Consider the following 14,788-nt stretch of genomic DNA (forward strand, 5'->3'; position numbering starts at 1 on the left):
TGACAATTTTATACTTTGAGGAACTAGAAACAGAACAAAGTAAACCCAAAGCTAACAGATAAAAGGAGACACCAAAATATAGGTTGGAAATTCAGTAAAACAGAGAACAGGAAAAAAGTAGAATCAATGGAATCAAAAGTTGATTATTGAGTCCAGGCGTGGTGGCACATGCCTGTAATCCCAGCAGCCTGGGAGGCTGAGGCAGGAGGATCTTGACTTCAAACCCAGCCTCAGCAACTTAGCAAGGCCCTAAGCAACTCAGGGAGATTCTGTCTCCAAATAAAATACAAAAACGGGCTGGGGATGTGGCTCATTGGTTAAGCACTCCTGGCTTCAATCCCTGGTAACAAAAATAGGAAAAAAGGAAAAAGGAAAAAAAAGTGATAATTTCTAAATATTAACCAAATTTAAAACTTTTAGCAAGAATGACAGAAAAGACAAAAGACACCGATAATTAAAATTACAAATAAAAATGGGGACATTACTTCTAACTTTGACAAACTGAAAAGGATTAAAAGACAACATTATTAATAATTGTACGTAAACAAATAATATAACCTAGATAAAATGTACAAATTCCTGGAAATACAAAAGTTACTTTTGAGCTTTAATTATTTTTTGCTTCTATGTTGTTGTACACCTACATATTTGTGATCTTCTTTGTTTTGTTTTGTTTTGTTTTTGAAAATCAACTCTTTATTATCTGACAACTCTATGCCCAGAAATTTCCTTAATCTGAAATTCACTCTCCTAATAGGGGTAGAGTTATATTAATGTTTACATGTTCAATCTTTTTTCATTCTTTTACTTCTATTTATGCCATTATGTTTAAAGCAGTTTTCTATTGAATAATATATACTTGGGTCTTTCAATTCAAAACGGCCATGTCTTTTCATTGGTGTGTTTAAAATGTCTAAATTTAATATGATTATTTTTGTGGTTGGAATAAAATCAATCATTCCAGTTCCTTTTTTTCTATTTTTCCATTTGTTCTTTCTTACCCTCTTTTTTAGCCTCTTTTTCATTAATTGATAATTTTAAATGATTCAATATTATTTCCACTACTGATTTATTATTTATAAAAATTTCAAAAACTCTTACAAGTTGCTCTAGAGTTTACAATACATTACAACATCTATTAGTAAGAATCTAGTTACAGGGCTGGGGAGATAACTCAGCTGGTACAGTGCTTGCCTTGCAAGCACAAGGCCCTGGGTTCAATCCACAGTTCCACAGAAAAAGAATCTAGTTACAATTCATATTATATTGTATACAATACTGTATCACTTTCGTCTATTGTGTTTTTTGGTCATACACTTTCCTTTTCATACACAAAACCATAATGCACTGCTAATATTTATCAGTTTTTTTTCTTTTAGAACACTCAATTCATTTAAGATTTACCTTTGTTTATTTCATTTCCAACTCTCTTCATTTCATTGCATGCATCCTGCTTTGTCATATCAGTTCTTCCTCAAACACATTTTTTTATTTATTATAATTAAAAATCATAAATTTACATAGGGCAATGTTGTTTGATTCATTCCGTTATTTTTTCCCTTCCCCCCCACCCCTTCCACCCCTCTTTTCCCTCTATACAGTCATTCCGTCCTCCATTCTTACTACCCTCCTTCTCCCTAACCCTAAACCTAACTCTAACCCTAACGCTAACCCCTCCTACCCCACTTATATGTCCTCATCCGCTTATCAGCGAGATCATCGTCCTTTAGTTTTTTCAGATTGGCTTATCTCACTTAGCATGATATCCTCCAATTTCATCCATTTGCCTGCAAATGCCATAATTTTATCATTCTTCATGGCGGAGTAATATTCCATTGTATATATATATGCCACAGTTTCTTTATCAATTCATCAACTAAAGGGCATCTAGGTTGGTTCCACAATCTGGATATAGTGAATTGAGCAGCTATGAACATGGATGTGGCTGTATCTCTGTAGTATGCTGATTTTAAGTCCTTTGGGTATAGGCCAAGGAGTGGGATAGCTGGGTCAAATGGTGGTTCCATTCCACGCTTCCTGAGGAATCTCCATACTGCTTTCCAGAGTGGCTGCACTAATTTGCAACCCCACCAGCAATGTATGAGTGTACCTTTTTCCCCACATCCTCGCCAACACCTATTGCTGCTTGTGTTCTTGAAAATCGCCATTCTAATTGGGGTGAGATGAAATCTTAGGGTAGTTTTGATTTGCATTTCTCTTATTAATAGAGATGTTGAACATTTTTTCATATATCTGTTGATTGCTTGTACATCTTCTTCTGTGAAGTGTCCATTTCCTTAGCCCATTTGTTGATTGGATTATTTGTATTCTTGGTGTAGAGTTTTTTGAGATCTTTATACATTCTGGAAATTAGCGCTCTATCTGAAGTATGAGCGGCAAAGATATTCTCCCACTCTGTAGGCCCTCTCTTCACATTACTGATAGTTTCCTTTGCTGAGAGAAAGCTTTTTAGTTTGAATCTATCCCAGTGGTTGATTCTTGCTTTTATTTCTTGTGCTATGGGAGTCCTGTTAAGGAAGTCTGATCCTAAGCCAACAAGTTGAAGGTTTGGACCTACTTTTTCTTCTATAAGATGCAGGGTCTCTGGTCTGATTCCGAGGTCCTTGATCCATTTTGAGTTGAGTTTTGTGCAGGGTGAGAGATGGGGATTTAGTTTCATTCTGTTGCATACGGATTTCCAGTTTTCCCAGCACCATTTGTTGAAGAGGCTATATTTTCTCCATTGCATATTTTTGGAACCTTTGTCTAGTATGAGAAAATTGTATTTATTTGGGTTTGTGTCCATTTCCTCTATTCTGTACCATTGATCTACCTGTCTATTTTGGTACCAATACCATGCCGTTTTTGTTACTATTGCTTTGTAATAGAGTTGAAGATCTGGTATTGCGATACCCCCTGTTTCACTCTTCCTGCTAAGGATTGCTTTAGCTATTCTGGGTTTCTTATTCTTCCAGATGAATTTCATAATTGCTTGCTCTATTTCTCTAAGGTACACCATTGGGATTTTAATTGGAATTGCATTGAATCTGTACAACACTTTTGGTAGTATGGTCATTTTGACAACACTAATTCTGCCTATCCAGGAACATGGGAGATCTTCCCATCTTCTAAGGTTTTCTTTAATTTCTTTATTTAGTGTTCTGTAGTTCTCATTGTAGAGGTCTTTCACCTCTTTTGTGAGATTGATTCCCAAGTATTTTATTTTTTTCGAGGCTATTGTGAATGGGGTAGTTTTCCTAATTTCTCTTTCTGAAGATTCATCACTTATGTATAAAAATGCATTGGATTTATGAGCATTGATCTTGTAACCTGCTACTTTACTGAATTCACTTATGAGTTCTAAGAGTTTTCTGGTGGAATTTCCAGGTTCCTCTAAATATATAATCATGTCATCAGCGAACAGGGATAGTTTCAGTTATTTTTTCCAATTCGTATCCCTTTAATTTCTTTGGTTTGTCTAATTGCTCTGGCTAGAGTCTCAAGAACGATATTGAATAGAAGTGGTGAAAGAGGGCATCTCTGTCTTGTTCCAGTTTTTAGGGGGAATGCTTTCAGTTTTTCACCATTTAGAATGATATTGGCCATGGGCTTAGCGTAGATGGCCTTTACAATGTTAAGGAATGTTCCCACTACCCCAATTTTCTCTAGTGTTTTGAGCATGAATGGATGCTGTTTTTTATCAAATGCTTTTTCTGCATCTATTGAAATAATCATGTGATTCTTAACTTTTAGTCTGTTGATATGGTGAATGACATTTATTGATTTCCGGATGTTGAACCAACCTTGCATCCCTGGGATAAAACCCACTTGATCGTGGTGCACTATCTTTTGGGTCTACTTTTGTATGCGATTTGCTAAGATTTTGTTGAGAATTTTTGCATCGATATTCATTAAGGATATTGGTCTGAAATTTTCTTTCCTTGATGTGTCTCTGTCTGGTTTAGGTATCAGGGTGATATTGGCTTCATAGAATGAGTTTGGGAGGGTTCCCTCCTCTTCTATTTTATGGAATACTTTGAGAAGTATTGGAATGAGCTCTTCTTTAAAGGTTTTGTAGAACTCGGCTGAGAACCCATCTGGTCCCGTACTTTTCTTTGTTGGTAGGCTTTTGATGACCTCTTCTATTTCATTGCTTGAAACTGATTTATTTAAGTTGTGTATGTCCTCCTGGTTCAGTTTAGGTAATTCATATGTCTCTAGAATCTTGTTGATGTCTTCGAGGTTTACTGTTTTGTTAGAGTATAGATTTTCAAAATAGCTTCTAGTTATGTTTTGTATTTCACTCGTGTCTGTTGTGATATTTCCTTGTTCATTCCAAATTTTAGTAATTTGAGTTTCTCCCTCTTCCTCTTTGTTAGTGTGGCTAAGGGTCTATCAATTTTGTTTATTCTTTCAAAGAACCAACTATTTATTTTGTTAATTTTTCCCATTGTTTCTTTTATTTGAATTTCATTTCTTTTGGCTCTGATTTTAACTATTTCCTGTCTTCTACTACTTTTGGTGTTGGTCTGCTCTTCTTTTTCTAGGGCTTTGAGCTGTAGTGTTAAGTCGTTTATTTGTTGACTTCTACTTCTTTTGTTGAATGCACACCATGAAATAAATCTTCCTCTAAGTACTGCTTTCATAGTGTCCCAGATTTTTGATATGATGTGTCTTTGTTCCCGTTTACTTCTAAAAATTTTTTAATTTCCCTCCTGATGGCTTCTGTTATCCATTCATCATATAATTGTGTATTATTTAATCTCCAGGTATTGGAGAATTTTCTGTTTTTTATTCTGTCATTTACTTCTAATTTCAATCCATTATGATCTGATAGAGTACAAGGTAGTATCTCTATCTTCTTCTATTTGCTAACAGTAGCTTTGTGGCATAAGACATGGTCTATTTTAGAGAAGGATCCATGTGCTGCTGAAAAGAAAGTGTATTCGTTCTTTGTTGGATGATATATTCTATATAAGTCGGTTAAGTCTAAATTGTTGATGTGTTATTAAGATCTATGGTTTCTTTATTCAATTTTTGTTTGGAAGATCTATCCAGTGGTGAGAGAGGTGTGTTAAAATCGCCTAGTATTATTGTGTTGTGGTCTATTTTATTTCTGGAATTGAGAATAATTTGTTTGACGTACATGGATGAGCCAATGTTCGGGGCATATATGTTTATTATTGTTATGTCTTGCTGATTTATGCTTCCCTTAAGCAGTATGTAATGTCCTGCTTTATCCCTTCTTACTAGTTTTGGCTTGAAGTCCACATTATCTGAAATGAGGATGGATACTCCAGCTTTTTTGCTGTGTCCGTGTGCATGGTATGTTTTTTCCCATCCTTGCACCTTTATTCTATGGGTATCTCTTTCTATGAGATGAGTCTCTTGCAGGCAGCAAATTGTTGGATCTTTCTTTTTAATCCAATCTGCCAGTCTATGCCTTTTGATTCATGAGTTCAGGCCATTAACATTCAGGGTTATTATTATGATATGATTTGTATTCCCAGTCATTTGACTGATTTTTGTTTTTTGACATGATTTGGTTTCCCCTTTATTTGGCTATTCATTTAGGCTAGTTCCTCCCGTTGTTGATTTGCATCATTGTTTTTCATCTCTTCCTCATAGAATATTTTGCTGCGAATGTTCTGCAATGCTGGCTTTCTTTTTGTAAATTCCTTTAGCTTTTGTTTATCATGGAAGGATCTTATTTCATCATCAAATCTGAAAGTAAGTTTGCTGGGTATAAGATTCTTGTTTGGCATCCATTTTCTTTCAGGGCTTGGTAAATGTTGTTACAGGCCCCTCTAGTTTTAGGGTCTGGATTGAAAAATCTGCTGATATTCTTGTTGGTTTTCCCCTGAATGTAACTTGATTCTTTTCTCTCATGGCCTTTAAATTCTGTCTTTATTTTGTATGTTAGGTATTTTCATAATAATGTGCCTTGGTGTGGGTCTGTTGTAATTTTGTATATTTGGAGTCCTATAAGCCTCTTGTACTTGATTTTCCATTTCATTCTTCAAATTTGGGAAATTTTTTAAATATTATTTCATTGAATAGATTGTTCATTCCTTTGGTTTGTTTCTCTAAGCCTTCCTCAATCGCAATAATTCTTAAATTTTGCCTTTTCATGATTTCCCATAATTCTTGTAGATTCTGTTCATGATTTCTTACCATCTTTTCTGTTTGGTCAACTTTGTTTTCAAGATTAAATATTTTGTCTTCAATATCTGAGGTTCTGTCTTCCAGGTGTTCTATCCTATTGGTTATGCTTTCTATGGAGTTTTTAACTTGGTTTATTGTTTCCTTCATTTCAAGGATTTCTGTTTGGTTTTTTTCAATATCTCTAACTCTTTATTGAAATCATCTCTTGCTTCCCATATTTGCTCCTTTAACTGTTGATTGGTGCGATCATTTAATGCCTGCATTTGCTCTTTCATCTCCTCGTTTGCTTCCCTGATTGTTTTAATTATGTACATTCTGAACTCCCTTTCTGACATTTCTTCTGCTGTACTGTCATTGGGTTTTATTGATATAGTATCTAGATTTGTTTGGGACATTTTCTTCCCTTGTTTTCTCATATTAGTCAGATGTCAGTGGGACTTTGTGATCTTGCAGAATTCTTCTATTGGCTTTTTTTGTCCCTATAGATTTCCAGTGTATCACCTCCCTGCCTTCAGTAGCCTGAAGTCTTGGAGTAACTTGATAATGCAGTGCTTCCAAAGAAAGCTGCCCCTAGTCCTCTAGTGGTTCCAGGACTTGGAGCTGGCTCTGTGTGGAAAGGCTCTCACTGGGGGTTCTGCTCCGAGAAGCTAGCCTGGAAAGGCACTTCCTGCTGGAGGGAGATGGGCCGCTTGGGGAAGTCCCTGGCTGCCCTGTTCTGGTCCCTGAAGCAACCTGCGGGCAGGAACTCGCCGCCCTGGTTCAGGGACTTGAAGCTTGTTTCTGTGCAGAAAGGCTCTCACTGGGGTGCCTGCTCCGAGATGCTGGAGAATCTGGCCCTGTGGGAGGAGCCCACTGCCGGAGTGCACATGGCTGCCTGGGGAGGACTCTAGCTGCCCTGCCCTACTCTAAAAAGCCACCCAAATCCGGGCCTGCTGTTTTCACCTGGTGGGGGAGACTCACCCCAAGGCTCTATTTTAGTCCGAGTCTCTCAATGCCTCCCCTTCTTGAATCCTGAATTCTGGAGTGACTGGAGATGCAGTCACCCTCTAGTCCGCCATCTTGTATCACCCCATGGAAAAAGCCTGCGGCCAGGTGGGCCGGGGGGCAGGTCCACCTGGAGAGGTCTCTGGCTGCCTTTCCCACAGGAGGGCGCTTCCCACAGGAGGGTCCCGGGCTGCGGGCTGCTTGGGGAAGTCCCTGGCTGCCCTGTCCTGGTCCCTGAAGCAACCTGCAGGCAGGAACTCGCTGCCCTGGTTCAGGGAATTCCTGAAACACTTTTGACATTTCTTTCAATATAGGTCTGAGGGAAATGTAGTCTCATAGATTTTTTTTTTCTGAGAATGTGTTTATTCTTATTTTTCTTGTGCATAGAATTCTGTGCACAGAATTCAGTGTTTTTATTTCAGCAATTTAAAGATATACAATTGTCTTCTGGCTTCTGTTTTCTAATGAGAAATTAGCACCAATTTTTATCTTTATTCCTTTATATGTGATTATTTCTGACTATTTTCAGGATTTTGTTTGAGGTTTTCAATACATCTTACATTGCATATTTAAGGACATGTGGGTTTGATTTTATTGTTTGGTACTGGGGATTGAATCCAGGGGCACTCCACCACCAAGTTACACCCACAACCCTTTCATTATTTTTTGAAACAAGCTTTCACTAAATTGCCAAGGCTGCTCTGGAACTTGCAATCCTTCCATCTCAGTCTCCCAAATCACTGGGATTACAGGCTTGAGTTACGTGGTGATGACTCTCAAATATTTATAAACAGTCCACATGTCCTTTAATTTCTACACTTGAATAGCCAACTACCTTCTGGATATGTGCATCTGAATATCTGATACCTGAAACTTCACATGCCCCACAATGAAACTATCTTCCATGCAAGACCTGCTGCTTTAAATCTTCCCTATTTCATTAAATGCCAACAATGTTTCTGCTGGTTCAGACCAAAACATTGAAACTATCTTTTACAGTTCCTTTTTTTTTCCTACCTACATCCTGAACATCAACCAGTTCTACTGGATCTTTAAAAAAATATCCAGAATCTGATCACTATTCACCACTTCTACTCATCTCATCCTAGTTCATACTATCATCATTTCTCACAGGATTACTGCATTACTTTCTAGATACCTCCTTTCTTTCCTCCCTTGTCTTCCTACAATCTCTTCTCAGCACAGCACCCAAACTGATGTTAGTGTCTGGGACTGGGGCTCAGCAATAGAGTATTTGCCATGGCTGAGGACCTGGGTTCAAGCTTCAGCACCACCAAAAACAGACTGATCACAGTAAAATGAACATCAGATCATCATGTCACAACCCTTGAATATCTTCACAAACCCACTTGAAGTCCCTACGATTGCCTGTACAACCCAACATAATCTACTCCCCTCAGTCTTTCTACTTTTAACTTTTGACCTTTTTTCCTACCCTTCTTCCTGTCAAGCCATAATAACTGCCTTGCTGGTTTTTGTTTGTTTTGGTGTTCTGTTGTTGTTACTGTTATGAAGGATTGAACCTGGGATGCTTAACCACTAAGCAACATCCCCAGCCCATTTTATTTTTTATTTTGAGACATGGTCTTGCTAAGTTGCTTAGGGCCTTGCTAAATTACTGAGGCTGGCTTTGAAGACGTGATCCTCCTGCCTCAGCCTCTACAGCCTCTTGGATTACTGGCATGCTCCACCTTACCCGACTGTTTGGATCTTACTAAATACACTCTTGCTTCAGGGTGTTTACCCTTGCTATTCCTTTTCCTTGAAATGTTTACTCCTTCCTCTGATACTTTTCTCATTGATGCTGTACTAGCTTATTCTCAGTCCTCAGGTCACATATTAAATTGCACTACCTCAAGAAGATCTATCTATCTCTTTCTCCACTCTATCCCATTATTCCCTTCTGCCACCCTTATAGCACTTATTCCCAAAATATACCTGTCCATACTTGTTTTCTTGCTTATTACCTGCCTTTACAATGTAGACTGTATAATTTATGAGGACAGGGACTACATTGGTTTTATTCGCCCATTTTTCCCTATATTATTTATTAGTGACCCCAAAATTCCTTCATATTCTGTTATATATTTATATTTATGCTTTTATACACTTCCTGCTTATATGCTTCACTCATTTTCACTTTTGCAATAGTCACTTATTTTGTAAAACACTTCATATAGTAACAATATTATATATGACTCTCCTCTTTTGCCTTTAAACTCAGAAAAAGCTGTCTTCACCCTGAGTCCAGATATATGTCCACTTATATTTTATTTTAGTTCTTTTTCCTTTTATCCATTTGTAATTTACTTTAGCATGTGGTAATAGACAATAATCTAGTTTTATTTTTCCCCAAAGGATAATCACTCATCCTAAAACAATTTATTCAATTTTTCCTTTCTTTCCCCACAATACTAGCTTTTTCTAATATGATTCTTTTATACATACTCAGTGTTAAAGGCAAGAATCAAGATTTCAATGCTATCATGTTGGTATTAATCCAGGAGCATAGGAAAACCTGACTTTACTCATTCCTTTTCTTTGGGTGTTAACTGAGAAAACTGTAAAGAATAGTGGTCAAATGAAAACTGAAGTATCACTTATATAACAGCTGAGTCAATGTCCACTAACCCCTATTGTAGAACTCTGAGAAGAGCTGAATTGAAGACTAAAGCTTTGACTTAAATGTCTAAGCAAGGCTTCCTCTTTCTAGATGCATTGCTAAGATTTGCAGTGTAAGTCCTGCCCTAATTCACATATCCAACTCACCCAGTTGCAGACACAGATAAACCTACCAAGTAGGCAGAATAAGGAATAGTAAAATAAAAGAAACAGTACTCCAGTAAGTCACTGTTTAGCAAAAATCCTGGGTTCTGATTAATAACCTCTCCCAGTGAGGAGCTAGTGCAGAAGGGGACAGAAAGCAGAAGTAGGGGCTACTCATGGAATAAAAGTACTCCCACTGCCATTGACAAAGGCAGAAGCTTTGTTCTGTTTTAGGAATTTTTATTTTGTTGTATTGATTTATTTTACAGAACCATGCTGCTTTAATTATCGTACTTTTATAATAATGCTAAACCATAAGGATGTTCTAGTCTTCCTCTCATAAATAAATATTTTTTAAAGTTTTGGCTCTTCTTGCTAAGATATTCTTTATTTTTTCAAATGAATTTTACATACAGGTCATTGCATTTCAGTACAAAAATATCCAATTGTGACTGTGATTATAACTGCTTTAAGTATATAAATTATTTAGCATAGATTACCTCCTCTTAGATAATGGTAATTTTCAAAGTTTCATTCTCAGGTTGATATTACTGTTCCTCCACACAGTCCTCACTGGTTGATCACACATATTTCCATGATTTCAACTATCATCCATTATAGTTACTAATGGCTGGTAATATCCAGGACTACTCAAAGTATCTCTTTGTACTTATGTGCTCATTTTTCTGACTGAGTATAACCTCCTGTTGTTTTGGCTCTCTCAATCCCACCAGGATATCTTAACACATACCTCATATTAAGTCATTCAAAAATATATTTGATAACCCCCTCAAAATATCAAACAAACAAAAAACTGTTCCTGGCTTCCTGTATTTTTTTTAACTTTACAGGAGTTCCCCATATCCAAGGGCTTAATCCAAAACTTTGCTCATTATCTTTGGCTTCACCATTATTCTCTTAACACTCTTCAATCATCATATCCTATTGATTCTATCATAATATCTCTTAAACCCATCTAATTCTCTCCATTCTCATTTCCTACCACTTCTATCATCATCATTTCTATGGATTACAACAACATTCCAACTGGTTTCCTGGCTTCTAATGTATCCCTTCTCTCCTTTTAATCATTTATTTTTTATTTTAATACCTGGATCTCTATCTTCCTTTGCACCTAAATCCCTACCATCCTTCTGAGTGACTTCAAGTTCCCTATAGATGCCTTCACTCAACACTCCAATCGATCAGTCACTTAATCTCAAGTTCAGTGTGCTTCACCTTCACTTTAGCCCTTGATCACACACCTGATTGTCTCATCACCTGCACTCATAAGACTTAAACAGCCTAAGTCTTAAAATTAAGTCACACTGTCTCCAATCCCACATCTCCCAATCACCCTTTAATCTAATACAGCTTCTTTCTCTACCAACTTATCAAAATCACCACTTATACCCTTGTTGCCAACAAATGGAATGTTTTCTGGTTTTACAATACTTAACATCTCTGAAGTAGCTGCAATATTTTGACTACTTTATCCTTGAAATGACAGCCTTTTAACATCTATGGATGCTATTTTCTTCTGGTTTTTCTCTTAGCATCTTGCTCACTTTTCAATCAGTACTTTCCTATAAAATTGGTTTTCCTCAGGATCTCATTTTAGAACTCTTATTGTCTCATGTTATAGACTCGTTCTACTGACTACATTCATCCTATGACTACAACTACCTAAATATCAATGCTTCCCACATCTATTCCTGAAGAGCATACCATTCTCCTGAGCTCCAGATCTTTATATCTGGTATCTATATTTGGTCATACTACAGACATCTCAGATTCAACAAATTCAAAAGTAAACTCATCAACAGCCAAATCCTATCTCAAGTCAGCTTTGTCCCAGATTCTCTACCTTGAAGAATATCACCGTTTACCCACTGTCCACAAGAAATATTGGGATATTATTCAAACTTTTACTCTAAAATGTCAGTATTCCTTTATTTTATTCATTTATTTATATGTGGTGCTGAGAACTGAACCCAGTGCCTCACTCATGCAAGGAAAATGCTCTACCACTGAGCCACAACCCCAGCCCTTAAAGAGTCTTATCTTTCTTACTTTGAACATCAAAATAATCACAAATCCTCTTTCATTTACCTCATTGATCATTTTAATCTATCTTTTCACCAGAATTTATCTCTTTTGCCCTACTCCATTTTTCATCTTGCTTAACATTGGGATTTTACACAATGCATAGCCTACATCTACAATTTCATTTACCTTGATTTTCTCCCACACTACCCTTCACACATAGGCCTCTTTCTTATTCTTTAGGTCAGCAGTTTTCAAAGTCCAGTTACTGAATCAACAGCATGAGTATCACCTGAGAACATGTTTAAACTAGTAAATTCTTGAGTCTCATCACAAATCTACTGAATCAGAGAATTTGGGGGTTGATCCCAGAAATATATGTTTTAACAAGTACATGATTCTAATGCACAGTAAAGTTTAAAAACTACCAATTTACAAATTTAGATTTCAGCTGTGATACCATCTACTCTGGGAAGCATTTTTTTCTGTACAGGGATTGAATCCAGGGCCTAACGCATTTAAGGCAACTGCTCTATCACTGAGCTATATCTCCACAATTTTTTTTTATTTTGAGACCAGGTCTCCCTAAGTTGTACAGGCTAGCCTCCAACTTGCAGTCCTCCTGCCACAGCCTCCTGAGTCACTAGGATTACATAGTTATACAACACCATGATTGATTGGAAAACCATGATTGACCATATGAACATTAGATTAAGTACCCTCTTTTCCACCTACATATCACAGTGTAAAAACTCCTATTTTACACTTATTACACTTATACTACACCCTGTTCTGGAATTGAACTGAGTATTTCATAGAGACAAATTCAGGCAAAGCATATGTTCTACCACTGAGCTATATCCCCAGTTCTGGTGTGTTTGAGTATGTGGAACTAGGGATTGGACCCAGGGCCTTGTGCATACTAAGCAAGTACTATACACTGAGATACACCCCTCATCCTGCAAGGGTGTCATTTTTTAAAGGAGCAAGGCAAAGACTTATATATCTTTTGTCCCTTCACTCAGTGTTCTCACTCACCAGGCTCAGCAGCCCGTGGCCAGCCAGTACCAGATTCCAGCACTCCATGGGCATGCATTGAGTAAGGGCGGCTGGCATTATTCTTGAACACCACAGTCAGGATATCACCAACCTCTCCTCTGATAAGTGGACCTAGTATGTGCAATAGAAATTTTTATTAGTGGGGAGTGGAATAGAAAATATTAAGAAAAGGAAAATATCTGAGAGCTCCATTGGATTAGGGGTTTGTCCTGAGAAGGGATCTTCTGAGACTGAAAGTCATTGCTGGCTCCATTCTTTGATTAAGAATCCTTTAACTGACACTGTTACCCACTGCATAAGGATATTTCAATGCCAAGATCATGCCTCCATTTACCCCCCTTTTTTCCACCCCAAGCCTCTACCTAATAACAGCCCAAGGCTCTGGATAATCAGAACTCTATGGAATCGTTGATGGTAAGGGGTTAGAGTTTGGCACAGAATGCTGAATAGCTGAAATCTCTTCAGAGGCCAGTGGGTCCCCTTCTGTGCCTGGATATGAATAAGGAAACCCACTGAATCCTAAAAAAGTAAAATAAGAAAAACTACAGTGATAATTAAAATGGGGTGTGGGGGAATAATTGTTCCCTGTATCACTTTTTCCATTTTTAATAAACCAAAATCTCCTGACCATTGCATCTTCAAAAATCTACCAGCCTCAGAAACACCCTATGCCTCAAAGATGTAGAAAACCTGGAAAAACTTGGTTCTAGTTGCAGCAGAGTTCATACTTCCCCTTTCCCTTTAGTGTTTGTTTTCATGGCTGCATCATAAAATATTATCATACTTCTTATAATACCAAGAAAAATTAAGAATGAAGAATGGGAATGTCTTTGTAATGTGACATAGCTCCCCTAAAAGAAGCTCAGGCTTCTAGATACTAGGAGGGAAGTACAATTTCCTTACCCAAAATTCCTAAGTGCTCCTCTGATCCAGACCTTGGCCGAGGGATCCTGAATGTACCATCAGTATATTCCCTGAATACAGCTTTCTTGTATCTGGAACCCAGAAGACCATCCTTGTTGCTCAGGAAGATGTGACTATAACTAGAGGAATCCAAAGGGAGCTATCAGCACCTAACCTTCAACCCTTCATTCCCAGATATGGGGAAGTTATGTCAGAACCATTCTCATATCACAAATGAAAGATGTGGATGTATTCTTTCTAATGTCAGATTGCTCCCCACATTGGCTGTATAACCACAATTACAGATGGCAGGCTTCAGAATCCATTTATGTTTCTTGTTTCCATCATTCAGATAGAAATCTGTAGTACAATTAATATAGCAAATACACTGGGCTAAGAATCAGAAGCCCTGGACTCTAGCTCTGGCCTTAATGAGGTCTTAGATGGAATTAATTTGACAAAAGGACAAGTACAAGGTGTCAGGAGAGAATTAACTACTGCTACTGCTGCTGATAATGGTAAAGGATTAAAAGAGGAAGGAAGTGAAATCTTACATATTTCTCCTTATGGGATGATTTCCAGTTTATAAATAGCTTTATTATTCATGTCATCATTTGACATTCCAAATAGGCCTATGAAATAGGTGGTCTCAAATGTGCAGTCAGTAGTAAGAAAGTGACAGAACATATCTAGAAACAATGCCAACCAGAAAGAGAGCCAGGGCTTAGAATCAAGCCTGCTGCTCCTTCTGTCATCATGTTCTTTCAACTATAAATCATAGATAAGTAAACCAAGGTTCAGAGAAGGAAATTCACTTTTCCTAACTCCCACAGCAGGTTAGCAA

General features: G+C 37.4%; 1 protein-coding gene across 5 annotated transcripts in view; it reads right to left on the reverse strand.

Annotated features, from left to right (window-relative positions):
• HEPH (hephaestin) overlaps positions 1 to 14,788 on the reverse strand; it is an 84,970-nt gene that overhangs the window by 26,119 nt on the left and 44,063 nt on the right. For all 5 annotated transcript variants that reach the window (XM_079125052.1, XM_079125050.1, XM_079125048.1 and 2 more), the window contains exons 15-16: positions 13,945 to 14,084; positions 13,021 to 13,152 (exon numbers count right to left, since the gene is read on the reverse strand). In XM_079125052.1, coding sequence (XP_078981178.1) covers positions 13,021 to 13,152; positions 13,945 to 14,084 — 272 coding nt within the window. The remainder of the gene's footprint in view (positions 1 to 13,020; positions 13,153 to 13,944; positions 14,085 to 14,788) is intronic.

This window comes from Sciurus vulgaris (genome assembly GCF_902686455.1).
Source record: "Sciurus vulgaris genome assembly, chromosome: X".
Classification (NCBI taxonomy): domain Eukaryota; kingdom Metazoa; phylum Chordata; class Mammalia; order Rodentia; family Sciuridae; genus Sciurus; species Sciurus vulgaris.